This window comes from Tenebrio molitor, chromosome 7 (assembly GCF_963966145.1).
Source record: "Tenebrio molitor chromosome 7, icTenMoli1.1, whole genome shotgun sequence".
NCBI lineage: Eukaryota > Metazoa > Arthropoda > Insecta > Coleoptera > Tenebrionidae > Tenebrio > Tenebrio molitor.
The window spans coordinates 17,530,978-17,545,844 of NC_091052.1; the positions used below are offsets into that span (position 1 = coordinate 17,530,978).

Below are 14,867 nucleotides of genomic sequence, written 5' to 3' on the forward strand. Positions count from 1 at the left end.
ATAGATTTATGCAATTATAACGTGCCAGAAAGAGATGAATTCGTCACCATCGTAATTAGTCATGATTAAATTTAATAAGGGTGTTGTGATACGGCCCATTGTTAAGTAAAATTTTAAAACTTGGACTTTATAAAACTAAAAAAAAGCTAGGAAAGAAAGTTCACCAAGGCAATGGTTGTAAATTTCTTGGAAAATCATAAAAATTTAGTTAATCCTAAAATCGCTGCTGAAGAAATTAACAAAGTTAAGGAAAAATGAGATGAACTAAAAAAATCATTTAAACAGTGTACAAAACGGTGTCATTGTAAATTCTGTCCAGCGACAAATTGGGAGATTTTAAATTGTATTAAATTAAACCAACACTACACAATGCACTAGAATACATTAATTATAGTATTGCCGTTATAACTTTTTATCTGCTCCGCCCACTAAAATTGACCAATCAGAATCAAAGCCAGATTCAATCTGTATAATTTTTCATCACAATTGGCACGTAAAAAAGTTAAGGTTAGAATTTTGCTGTCAAGTACACAATTATTGTTTTAGGTTCTAAAAAATAAAATGTCATTAAGACAATTCGAATGTCAGAAATTTTTACTGTGTAAATCAGATCGTCTTAACAACCTATTTGATTGGTAACTAAGAAAATGAAATGGGCGGGGCAGATAAAAAGTTAAGTTGTCCTTAGTATAGAGCATAATTTCAGGGCAAAAATGTTACTGCTTGAAGGATATATTCAAATTTTACGTGCGCTAGGTACTACTTCCTCTAGGTAGAATTTAGTGACTTTTATGTCAACCAATCTCTCGCTGGAAAAACTTTAATATTTTTTCAACTGCTGTCAAAAATTACGAATTTTACAAGATATCTATGAAGTATTTTATCCAATCGTTATTTAGCCAGAGCTTCTTAACAAGCGGTATTTTAACATGACAGTGACGTTTGTTTTCGTTGAGATGAGTCAAACAGAATATTAGCTATTTATGCACCAAGGGCGTAATCATTCGGTGACGATGACGCCGTGGTGCATACAAGATTTTATTTTTCACTATACGTGTTCTTTAAAAAAAAAATTGGCATCTTTGGAATTATGAATTAGTGAGGGCGTTATGAATTCATTACGCCCGCTCATTCTTATTACGTCCGCTTATTCTTATTACGCCCTGTTATTATTCCCCGGTTGTTATGGACATGTTTACGTATTTCGTATCCTAGGAGTTATCATGCAATTATACTAAAGTGAAAAATAAAAAACATTTCACAATTGTTATGATATCGCGCGTTCAAATGAAATCCTGGGCTGGGAAGGCGTTGGAAACCTTCAATTGTTGTGCTTTTTTAAAGCGTAGATTAATTGGAACATGTTGACAGCTAACCTAAAATTTAGAGCCAAAAAAATCTTTTTGGTTTTCTTTGCAATGTTTTACATTGAAAATAGAATAACTTAACGATTCCTATTCTCGAAGCAAATATCTAAGGGCACCTTTTGCTGAAAACAAACATGTTCAATTATGTTCCGATTAAACATAAACAAATGTCATTCGTGTCAAACGGCGGGAAATTCAAATTTTACACTGTTCTAAACGGTTTAATTTTTCCAACGCCTACTCAGCCCAGGATTTCATTTGAACGCGCTATATAACGAATCGCGAAAACAAAGATCGCTAATTAATAACGAACATCAAATAGAATCGTACTAAATGACACTGAAAAATGCTACTGAACATATTCAGTTGCGCAAGCGCCTTCACATCAAAATGGCTGACATACAATTGACATTTTACGTTGCCAACTTAATAACCATCAAATAACTAGTGCCTCATACCAATATGACAACAGTTTGACAATTGTTTAAAAAAAACAACTATATACATATTACATAAACTCCATCCATTTTCAATATACATTACTGTTAGGGAATTTTCTTTTTTTGTATTGCAATGAAAGTGTTTTATTTTTTCTAATATTGAACATTCAAAGCAGACGTTTTGAATTTGTCAAAAAATTTGACACTGTCAGATTATAATTATTGGAAAAAATACGATTAAGTAGCGATATCATGTAGGCCACAGGCAGAGTTATAAAGAGAAAATGCCTCACTTTGGAGAAAAAACAAAGTATTCACCGGTGTTTTAAAAACATTTAGGAAGTTCATGGTCCAAATTTGGGGACGATGCCAGTTTACCGAATGTTGGGGAGATTTTTGCCGTAAGTTGATAAATCCACTTTTAATTTAAATTGATCTATTTAAAATGTTAGCTTCAATCTCCTACAGATATCTAAAGGAAAAGTACGGAGTAATTTCTGGGTCGGGGGCACGAATGGAAACGACGCACGATGGAATAGTGAAGAAATATTTGCGCCGTTGTGCGCTTTTTTTAATTACAAGACCGCCGGGCTCCAGACTTGACTTGACAGGGTTTGTTCCTGAGCACTATTCATTTCTAATGTATCATGCTTTCACTCTGTGTCCTGCTCTGAAATCTTTTCGTTAAAATCTGTTTATGTTTATTAAGGTACACCTACTTGCAGGTTTCAATGCCGGTATTTAATATTAACCTGTAGATACCATATTTTAAGTAAAATATTCAAAACTTTGCTTGATTACGGGACCCGATTAGAGATTTGTCAAAAATGACAATAATCGTACATTATAACCTCTTCAAAATACACATAACCTGAATTATTATTTGTGACATTGCATTTACAAGAGAAAAAAGTTGTATCCTATTACACCACAAAAGTTACTAAAATCACTAGATTTAGTTATGTATATTGAAAATGGATGGAGTTTATTACTAAATACTATAGTCAGAACCTAATTGATGTGGATAGGGGACTTGTCGTTAAGTTGGCACCACCAGGAAAAGTAACTAGGCGTGCTTATAAGATATTTGGAATTTATGACAGATTTCTCACTAAAGTACTTACAGTTCAATCATAAATTTTAAGCAACCTTTAGTCTGATAATCCACATCTAAAACGTTTTTACTATACATCCATCTGCGAATTAAGAATGTTTGTCGTGTCTTTATCGTTTTTATAAATGACTACTCCTGCAGCCCTCCACTTGCTTAAACTTGGCAACACAATGAAAATTTGGAAGTGGCGCACAGCTGACTATTTCTTGCTCGCGCGGCTAAACTCGGCGCCCCCGAACTTACTCGAACGAGCCTTTCACCTCGGAGCGTGTGTCGTGACGGCGTGACGCGTGACGCTTGAAGACTAATTCACTCCCCGGGAATAGTAATGTATGAGGTGCGCCTAAAGAAATTTTCACTTCAAAAAGCTATAACCCAGAGAATTGGCGATTTGCAGCCTTTTCCATGAATTGTTAATTCTGAATAAATGACTTTCAGAAAACAGAGAATGGAACATCCCTTGACAATCGACTAGGTTGCTGTAATGTCGACTCTCGGGTGATTTAACACATCTGATCGGGTCGACGATTCGCATATTCGGGGTAATAATGGGGAAGCGTCCGCAAGGTAAGTTGGTAGCTTCCGGTCAAATGATACATTACAACAGTCGGAATTCGCTTAAACACCGACATTCCTGAACTGTCGGTAATTAATTATTGGCACTGCTTAATTGAGAGCACTATTTCAGGGTGGAGCTTAAATGCATGTGGTGCCCTCCTCCACCTTGACGCCCTAATTTGACACTTCTTGCATTAAAACGGTGCACGTTGCGGTGTTATGTAAATTTTGCGAATCGAATAAAGTAAAGTTGTTTTTCGATCACAGAACGACAATGACCCGGACGAGAGCTGTTGGGAATGTCATTCACGTACTTGACTTGAGCGCTGTTTGTCGCCGCACTCGTGCCTTTTTCCCCCTTACTAACGAAATAAATTGTATTTGTGTTATACCAGATCCAAACACGATTTGTCTTCATCGAAATAAATTGATTTGTAATGTTTGTTCGGGCGATGGTTGCTCTACAGAAGGGGCCACTTTGGTTCCGCGGAGAAAACGCCGTGAAATTGTATGCCGCAGCGTCCCTCATCAACAAAGCTCTGTCTTCTCGCCGCTATAAATTCCCTGATTAATGTGGGAAACGTCTCCGGGTATTTACAAAGGAGGCGCAAGATACGCCAGGAGTCCACGTAACAATTTCAGCTGCGTCGGTAAACGACGAACTTCTCAACCAGACTGTTTCGGGGAGATAGGAAATGGTCTATAGAGATCCTCCAGGTCGGCGTCGCTACGCTAACTGCTCGAGTACACACTTGGTTGACTGTATAGTAAAGTCGCACTCCATCTCCCAACACAATGAACTACTCAACTGTTTCTAAGCCACCGGTCCATTATTTATACCAAGAACAATCGCTGTGTTGGTATTTATGGCGACGCTTTAATTGTGAACACACAACGCCCCGTGTAACACGCGATAAAGTTATTTGAATATGAAAACAGTACGTTATAAGCTGTTACCGACAAAGTCCACTGCAGCGTGAATGCTGTATTGTACTGCTGTATTGTCGATATGCTACAGACGAAGATAATCCTTGTGGGCGGCGAGATTTCGGGAAAATCGGACTGTCACAAACGACGTAATGCCAAGAGATTAACTTTCACGGGTTCTATGTCGAAACAACTTGTCACTCATTAGAGAGCCTCCAGATTTCCACCAAAGCGATAAAAACTTATGCGCGTTTCCCTGTCTGCAAACTAGCACCAATAACCCAATCAACGCATGGCAAATAATACTCATTCTCAACCGCTTTCATGCGGATGTGCGTACATTTTTCATAACGTACCAATTACTCTTCATTTAAAGCAACGCCCGGGGAATTGGCACAACCAACTATTCGGTAATGCCAAACAGTTGGAGATGTTTGAGACCTTTTAACAAACTTAAACGCCATTATTATAACTTAGCGAACAGAACTCAAAAGTGTACGATAACTTTAAGGAGTTACAGATCTTTTAAAGCAGGCTTTTCGATGTCCTAGTTTTATCAAACTTTTTCCTGTTTCAACTCCCACAACTGCAGCTAAGACTTTCGCGCAACATCCATATTTACTAATTTGTCACATCTTCCCTTGTTCTACCAGAAATCATGTTCAAATGTGATTCACGAGTATAACAAAATTTGTGATGCAACCAACAATACATGTTCGCATGTTGATTATGCTTTATAAGATTAAAATATATTTTTTTTAATCCACATAATCGGTGCAAATGTAATGTAATCACAAATTAGGCGCATTATTGCTCGTGAATCGCCCTGTATGTAGCGTACAGTTTGTCTTTTGATGATGCTTTACGCAAGTTTGTTAAACTCTTTGTGAAATGTGGAATTCTGAAGACGAGCAGTTACCACGAGTTAATAAATCGGTGTCAGAGATGATTTAAGTAATTCCTGCCAGGTGACGTAACCTGTACATCCTGCAATCACAATCGGTTTTCGCTGTGAACGAATGAGCCCGCATGAAATAATAAAAATCTGTGATATCTGTATCCGTTCGTTGGTAAAATGGTGCGATTTATTTGTGTCCTTTGTCGCTTTTTACCATAATTGAACAAAACCCGTCGCATCAATTAATTATCCCACTCGGCCCAGGACTAAAATCACGATAAATTGTGAACAAGCCCCATCTCCAAAGTCGAGATTTATGACAGTAAACGTTGGAGAAAATCCAGCATCGAAGTGAGAGAGAACGGAAAAGGAAAAATCGTCGGTTCAGATGGCGTTCTTCCCTTCAAATTAACAAATATAATGGTGTGGCCCGCGGTTGATGGTCCAACTTTTGAATTATTCGCTAAGTGAGATTTAAGTTTAAGTGTAGTACTTATTAAATTGGCCTAGTTGAAAGGAAGGATGCTCCGGAGTAATTACCATAAATTTTGCGTTTAAGTGTTTTACTACTTGGAAAAAAAACTCGAAATTGCATTAATTTTGTGATAAATTGTACCTACATCGGAACCGGAGTTTTGATACGTCGGAGGTGTTCACTGTAATATCTTGCAGCAGCATTATGCAGTTAGTATTCTTTGCAGAAGGTTCACTGTGAATACTAGTGTAATCCGAAAGGTTGTGAAACACTTTTCGCATAATTTATCATGGAAGATATACATTTGAGAGGACGTGCCCACATACATCATCCGTCTGCCTTATATTTTTTAAACTTTTTTTAGAATTTCATGCTAAAACATTAATTTTTTTGACATATTTCTATTTATCGTTTATAATACGCCCAACACTGTATTGCTTTTTCTCTGTTTAATTAATTCCCCAACATTTTTCACCAAACTATTCCCTGAAAGACACATTGTTAATGGCGTCGGTTATCATAACGTGTTGTGCTGAAAACTCCAGGGATCAAAATGAATGCTTGATTAGAGAGTAGGTGAGGTAAATTAAAACGGCTACAAGTCCAACAATCCATTTAGCTGTTGGATAGCAGAAAGTAGCACGATTCGACCGGATTATTAAACCTCCATTAACACACCACTGCCAACTGAACAATGGCGGACGTGCAGGTAACTTCATCTTCCGCCCAAATATACGGTGCGTATGGTATTAATGGTGATGGCTAAACGTATTTCGGTGAGAGGGACTCGGCACAAAAGCTTTTTGTCTGATTTTTATATGCGATTTTATTACTTTGAAACTGCGAATGGATATAATAAAGCTGGCAGGAAACGTCAGATTGATTATGGTTTGACTATATATCGCTCAAGAACAATGAATGTCCAATGATTAATTAGCACGGACATTTTTAAAAATATTAATGAACATCCTGTCAGCGATCATAAATTTTATTCGTTAATAAGCACCTAGAAATTGAAAAAAAAAACTTCATTTTGATTAGCTGCTCTCTCGGTGAGTAGAGATTGCCGCTTCTATTCAGTCGATAAATTGGTGGAGGCGCCGGGCAAATAAGTAAATTGTTTCATTATTTGATAAATCATCAAATAAACTAAACAAAACTGTGACCCATGCGATAAATCTAACTGGTTAACATTAATAGGTCTGAGTATTATTATTATTCAATAGTCGTGGTCCCAGGTAGTACCAGCTAGTTGCTTCCCTTGACGCATCAATTATGTATTTTACAAGACACGGAATACCACTGGGAAATATTATAAAACATCATGCCATGTCGTTTTATTACTTCGTTGACGTGAGATACCTAATGCACAAAATATGTATTTTGTTTTGATCGATAGAATCTTTCCGCGAATTATGGTAAAGACCAATTCGGTAACCTTGACTAAACTTGTGAATATTTTGTGTGAGAAATGCTTTTAGACTGGCGCATCGTATGATCTGCATAATTGACTATTTTAAGCTGCTTCCGCTTCTGGGACCTGTCTCTGCGATGAATAATTGCTTTATTCGCAAGGTAATGGAAAATGTAGATGATAACAGTGAGTCGATTTGAAAAGGGAAAGGCAAACACCCCACATGTGCTACCCGGAATTAATTTGAGACGCGAACGTTTTTAAAATCTCCGATGTCTTGGATCTGCGATGAAACGTTACTTCCAGAGCATTTCATTTTACACCTTCAGTCATAGCGAGAGGGAATAATTAACCCTTCGCTATCACAATTATTATTCTCGACGCTTTTAAGGATACAGTTGAAACAAAAAGGGTTTCGGAGGGACGCGTTTCAAAATCCACATAAGTCCATTTCATTTCCATAAATAAAAATGTAACTGAAATTTCTTCGGTAGCTGTTTTTTGAACTTTTGTTAACGGAAAACGTGCTGCTTTGTCATGGTTAAAACAAAAATTAGTCCAAGCGTTGCGGAAATTTCAAGTTGGAAACTTTTTATTTGACATATTAATATTCTTTTGTCAATGTGGACATCAAACAAGTTTTATTAAAAAGACGATACCAAGTGGCAGTATGTTGTCCGTTTGATTTATTAAAAATTCATGGGTTTCAGAGAGCTTTGTTATATTTGAAAGCTTTGTGCACAGTCCGTCGAGATTATTGTGATATTTGTTTAATTTTTGCAAACAAACGACCACTTTAAAATTAAAATTTCTGATGCGTTATTCATGGACATTCAATTTGCACCATTCGACTATGTGGATTATCATCATTGTATCACATCTAAAGCTTGTAAATGTGAAGAGAGCTTCGTTATGCACGGTGGACTAAAACGAAATTTCATTAAATTAGAAATGTTTACATTAATAATGCGACTGCAGCAGTCACATTAAAATTATTTAGTTAAGTAATTACTGTTTAACAACCGATAACAAATTACATTTAATTTTTATAGCTCAAGTTATCAAAACCCTCAAGCGAAATGGATCAATGCAAGCCAAATTCTCCAGTATGCATCTGATTCAGCTGCCTCGACATACTCTTTATCACTGAAAGTTCCACCTTGTTTAAACGTAACGAACAAACACGAGTGTAAATTAAACTGTTTTATGTAGTTTTCTTTTATTCTGCTCACCGGAGAAAATACTGTTTTGCTCCAACTACGGTAATTGGTTTTACGAGACGTAAAAATGTCATAAGCAAAGCCTTTTTACTGTCCTTCAGATCACTCTATAATAATAAACCGAATTACCTTGGCAGCAGCGATCTTTTTATTTTCATTGTCATTTAATTATGCAAGATGAACTCGTTAATTTCCAGAATAAACAGATAACAACATCGTCAAAGTTTTTACGAAATGAGATAATAAATATCGACCTCTGAACACAATTCAAATATTTGTACCCAAACAGTTATGGATCAAACAGTGGACAATTTTTTGTATTTTCTCTTTGAAATGTCCACTCATGTATGTACTCGAATTCTGTGAGGCAAAGAATAGAGAAATAAAACGAGAATGGTTCAAAAGCCGAAACCACTTTGCAAAGAAGAAGTTTCGGTGCTGCGGTGAATGTTCGCCTAGTCTAGAACACTTAACCTTCTCGTATTGATAACTATAATAAATTTTGTTACCATTAAAGTTTCTGCGGTGTCATGGCTTGATACTGCACCAACTAAACCTGCTCATTTTTCCAGTTCTTCGGATGAAGAATATTGGAACTTATGTACATAAAATTTTACAAAACACAGTACCTAGATCAGATAAAAAATAAAGTATTTTATAAAATTGCAGCACAATACAAAGTGATCAATAAGAAAACAAATCAGAGCAGGCGTTGCAAATTATCGGTCATGTCGTAGCGGAATCCTATGCAAATAAGCGTTCAATGCATGGGCGTAGAGAATTTGTGGCTTCAAACGCCACTTTATAATAAATTAATAAAGCATATCTCATGGATTGGAATCACAATTGTGCATTTTATTATTATTATCTGATAATGGAGAAAATTTATTAAATAAACAAGAGCAACATTTTAGATTCGTAATTTACTAGCTTTATTGCCAAACGCCACGCCATTGGTAAGCAGATTTTTCGGTGAAATGTCAAAGAAACATCAGTTTTAAAGCAATGGTGCTGATGTTAACCTTGAAAAGAAATTTTCGATTTCGGTCAAGTTTACAGACGTTCCTGTATTTGTAAACAATAATTATCTCAGAATCAGTGGTAAAATAAGTTTTACAATCCAAGATAAAGCATTAATTATTATTAATAATTAATTCATTAATGATAGATTTTCCGAGAGTCAGGCAACCAATAAAACGCCTGTGTATAGCACATATGCATATGTCTACGATTAAACTACGACAGACGTTTTTGTATTTTTTATTAAGATAAGATGTATATTTTTAATTCGTCAATCGTCATGTATAAAATGATAATAATGCGAAAAGTTTAATTATATTAATTTTCTATTTAGTCACACCAGATGCGTCGTGTTGTTGACACATTTTTTGAGACTCTCTAAATATTAAGGAAGGAACGCTAATCTTCTTTATCTTGGTGATTACGTCAAAGTGATGATCGTTATTTACTTGAAAAATTAATACCTGAAAGCGTTCCCTTGGCGTGGAAACAATTAAGAGGAAGAAAAGTAAAACTTGTGTCTTAGAGCTCTGCTTATTTGTCGTGTTTAACGTCGCACTCCTTATGAATACAAACTAAGCAAGGAAAAAAATTCATTCAGTCAGATTTTTCAAACCCTCCCTCCTGAAAATTTAATCGACTTTAATGGAAAAAGACGAGAAACCAACAAAATCTTTTGTCTGTCATCCTCTTAATTTGATACACAAATTTATGCAAGCGAATGAATTTATCAAGGGGTGGTCTTGTAATAAGCGAAGTTATACAAGTTATTATAAGAGACGGCGGCGGCGGAGCTGAAACCGCCTCTCATAATTTATACCACCCCTTAATAGTACACTCCAAAGTAGTGCACATACATGCGATCTATTCTATCAGGAAGGATTATTAATTTTGAGGCTAATTCAAGACTTTACCAGCATAGGCCATCGAACCATAAGATAGACTTTAGCCCTGCCGAAGAAGCGAAAGCGTCGTAGCCGTCTCAGTTTTTTGTCGTTAAAGCCCATTGTTCACATCTTCACCAGACGACGCACCTTCACGAAGTCTATTCGGTGCTCATTCAGTAGCGATTAAAATTACTAATTCAACCCATTCTGAGGGAACGGTCGTCGGCGGTTTGATTCAGCATCGGTGTGTATGATTTTTTTAATTAAATTGCAAGATCGGATATAGCAAACGACTGTGAAATTATAAGGTGTTTGTGATGGATTGTTTCCGGGAATATTGTAAATCAGGTGCATCAGACGCGTCTCGATCAATCACGAAAATACGTAATTTGGAGGGTGCGCGTCCGCCCGGCGGCGGCGTCGTGACGAACGTACCAGCGACAGTTTGAATACTGAGAGGGATGCTGCGTGCACGCCGTCACTTGGAGGGATATCGTCGCGGCGCACGCTGAATCGTACCTATCACGCGGGGGTCACGCTTTTTACGGTCATCGCGTGCCTCAAGAGCCTCCACACGAAAACAGTACAAAATTAAAATTTCCCGTGAGGGTAGCCATAAAAAATATTCATCCGATGATCCTCGATGAGAAAGCAAAAATTAATTTTGCCAAACCAAAATAATAAAACTATATTCATTCTACAGTGTGATCAGAAATAACGCTACGTAGACTTCGTCCAAGAAAAGAACGGAATAGTGAGTCATCAAATTTGCGCAGAATATTTTCACAAATGGTGGCGCACAAAAACAACAGTGGGGGTGAATTTAAAAAATAGAATTTTAACAAAGATGATGTTTAATTTATCTTGAGTGCACCGCTACGGCCCTAGGGCCGTCAGTGGCGTCATAAACCAACCCCTACCCAAGTTGTGCTAATAGCAGTACTTCAAGAATATTTTTTTTAATACAGCAAGTCGATACACGATATTATAAAAATAACTGTGAAAAACACGCTAGACGCTGTAGATTTACGGAAACTCTTAGAACTACAAAATCAAGTGAAACGGCGAGTTTCTACAATATATTAGATTATATCATTAAGAGTAGAAGTAAGTCTTTTTGTGCTAGGCCCAGAGATTAAAGACCGAGACGAAGTCGAGGTCGGCAACTGGGCGAAGCACAAAAAGACCTTCTACTCTTAACGATATAAGAAAACGTCTTTACGTAATTTTTAATCTTCCAATGTTACAAATGTTATAAGATTCAAATTCAAGGATTTATAATTTTTTCAGAAAATTATCTTAAAAAGATCATTTTTTTAGATGATCTTTAGTTTTGTATACGAACCAAAGAGTCTAACTTAATGGAAAATTAACATGACGATTTGTAATATAAGTGAGAAAATCTTGTTTATTTATTATTACTGTCTGTAAATTTAATTAAGTCGTTTTGTATTTTTATCTATCATCGTGCTTTAAGTTATGCAATACAATATACCGCACTAGTGTGGTAATGAAATTGACAACTCACAAATCTAAGGCAACAACAAGCAAATTACAGCACAAAACAATAGTTTCACCTCCGAAAAATTTTTAATTCTTGTTTGTTGTTATTCGGTAACTAAAACGCGAGTATAGACCACTACGCGTTGCTGTCATCTTGAAAAAAATTAGATCCTATCGTCACCTCTATTAATTTATTATTCTATCAAAGTGAGGCTAGGCTGTTTTAAGACAATTTTACCCATGACAGATAAAACTTTGTACGATATTCATGGGATACTACATTATTAACGCACGTATTGTGAAGAATTACCCTACGCGGCCATAGGCCGAGTTTGAGTACTTCTTCACAATACGTGCGTTAATAATGTCTATATCTCACTAATATCGTAAATAACTATTATTTAATTAATACTGGAAAAAAGTAATTTTGGAGTTTCTACAAGTCCTAGAATGTTTATTTAGTCTTCTTTCCAACAGGAACAGGGATCGCCAAATTGCAGAACCCGTTATTCCCCACTATTCCTCACTACTCACTAGTAATTCAACGAAATCTTTAAACCCGTTTATCCCAAACGATGATTTTTCGAATTGTGCCATTATTCCAGCCCATGAGCGAGTTAATAACAACATTCTATTAAGTAGCTATTTTTGAAGCAAAGGAATTTTTGCCGACATTTTGACAACATTAACAGATCAATGTCCTTTCTGTTTTAGCATAAAAAAACTGGCTGGAGGCGTTTAAGAAGAGTAAAAAAGACGAAGAGAGAGCTGGAAGAACGATTTCTGCGTTAACTACAGAAAACGTCGATATTTTCCATAATATGATTTTGAAAAATTGATGAATCGTTGTTAAACGAATATCAAAGACTTAGAACCTCTCAGATGAACGCTTTTTTCATATCATTAATTGGGTTTGAGAAAATTATCACCAAAATGGATACCCAAATGGCTCAATGCTGATTAATAACGAATAAGTGTGACACCATCCAGATTGGTTTCCAGCCAATTTTAAAATAGTTGGATAAAACCAGGGTTCACCATTATGACCCAGAGACCAAAGAAATGTCAAAAGAATGGAAACATGTTGGTTCTAGACCCAAAAAGTTTCGAATGCGCAAGATCTGCTACAAAAGTTCTCGCCTCCATTTTCTGGAATAAAGATGGAGTAATTTTCACTGATTACATGAAGCAAGGAAAATCGATAACGAGAGATTGCTGCTATTCTTTCTTAATAAAACTTCGAACCAAGATTGTGAAACTATGCCGTACAAAATTGTCTAAAGGTGCGTTGTTTTTGCAAGACAATCTACCCGCTTTTTGCCATGTAAAAATTTAAAGAAATCAGTTTTAAAATTGGCGATTATCCAGCATATTTTTCTGACTTTTTCCTTTCGGATTATTATCTGTTTTGAAAACTCAAGAAAGTCTTACAAAGATAAAAATGTACCTCAAAATAGATGCTGGGCAATAATCTGAGACTTTAGAGTATCCAGGCCAAGAAAACGGATTTTTTCTAAGGGTTGGAGCTACTTTACGAACGTTGTAGAGGTCTTGGATTTTCTCATGGGATATGAGTCATATCTATGCAAACGACGAATATCGGTCTCAAGAAGGCGCTACAAACCGACCGGAAAACATCATCATTCGTTACGTTAGTTTAGTCTCTCTCTTGTCTATTTGTATGTATGTATTTGAATTTGAAAATAGTCGACGGTTTCAGTTTTCATTTACAAATTTTTCACTGGTTTATCGCTCCGCCTTTGCGCAGATATTTCCAAGGTCACAGCTCATGAGAGAATCCAACCAACACTTCTACATGATTACATGAACTGATGGGTGATTGTCTTGAATAAATTAATATTATTTCACAAGTATGTATGTAGTTTCCTTTTACACTAGGCTAGAAACAATACCTTCTCCTAATAAATATGATGAACAAATACTGACTATGGCGCTGATTGCGCATATTAAGGAGAAATGGCAACTCTTGTAAATAGAAAATTTGTATTTTTTGTTTTTTTTTGAGTTTTTTTTTAATTTAAAGGATACAAGACGCAATTTCTACTTCGTAATTTTAGTAAAACAAACACGAAAATCTTACGTAATGATGAAAATGTTTGTTTGAAACAATTTTTTTTTGTTCTGCATCAACAAAAAACATTACGCTACATAGCACTAATTGTACGTCTCAAAAACTAAAGCCAATTTAGCGCGACGTTCCAAAATGATCTCCGAGATTAGATGAGCAAAAAGACAACAGCTTGATGTTAGCTCACCGTGTAGCTACGTAAGTCGGCAATTCCCTCGGTTGAGAGAGCCCAGACAGGTTATTTGCCTTTGCTTTATTTTTAAAATGTAGTTACGGCAAACGTCAAGTGTTCAGATTAGAAAAATTGAATTGAATTGACAATCCAGTGCACAACGGGTGTTACCGCATCTGCACTAGTGTTTGGTCAAGATTGTTTGTAAGAGTGATCGGAGTGTTACTATCATTACACACCGGTTCGCTGGCCAATTTCGAATACAGTACAGGAAAATAAGAAATCTGGGACGCTTCATTAGACCGGGGTAAGTGTTCCCGTGGGAAATTATGCGCCATCAGCTAATCAGCTCTTCGGAATTAAGTACAGTTCATTATTAGTTTGTAAATGAAGTTTCTCACTGGCCACGGTCGAGAGAAAAACACAATGTTTTTCAGTCCGGCAGATGAAACAATGATGGAAAAGCGAATCAACGAGAACGAAAGCTCTCACGATTCTATTTTTTTTTCTGTGTGCTTTCTCCTCTCCCCGTTATGCGTAGCCGTCTAACACTTCCAGCCGCAGTAATAAGCTCGAGAATTTTCATTGGCACAAATAAAATTTAAGCAGTCACGAAAGTTGCGCGATAAAAAAATTATATAACCCATAATAAAAAAGGAAATGAAAGTTACATCAGTAATGCTGAAAAGAACACAACATGTATAACAATAACAAAGAAAAATATCGCAGAAGAAGAAAAAGCGTCGAGGCGATTATGCGCTTACTTTTTAACTTTCTTTCTTC

General features: G+C 36.2%; 1 protein-coding gene across 13 annotated transcripts in view; it reads right to left on the reverse strand.

The window, feature by feature from the left end:
• The window catches only part of dlg1 (discs large 1), a 347,088-nt gene that overhangs the window by 66,757 nt on the left and 265,464 nt on the right, over positions 1-14,867 (reverse strand). Inside the window, exon 1 of one of the 13 annotated variants that reach the window (XM_069054717.1) lies at positions 10,348-10,455. The exons of the other annotated variants lie outside the window; for them this stretch is intronic. Within the exon in view, the coding sequence (XP_068910818.1) occupies positions 10,348-10,440 (93 nt within the window). The 5' untranslated portion in view covers positions 10,441-10,455. Of the gene's footprint in view, positions 1-10,347; positions 10,456-14,867 lie in introns of those variants that run through there. 13 annotated transcript variants of the gene reach the window in all.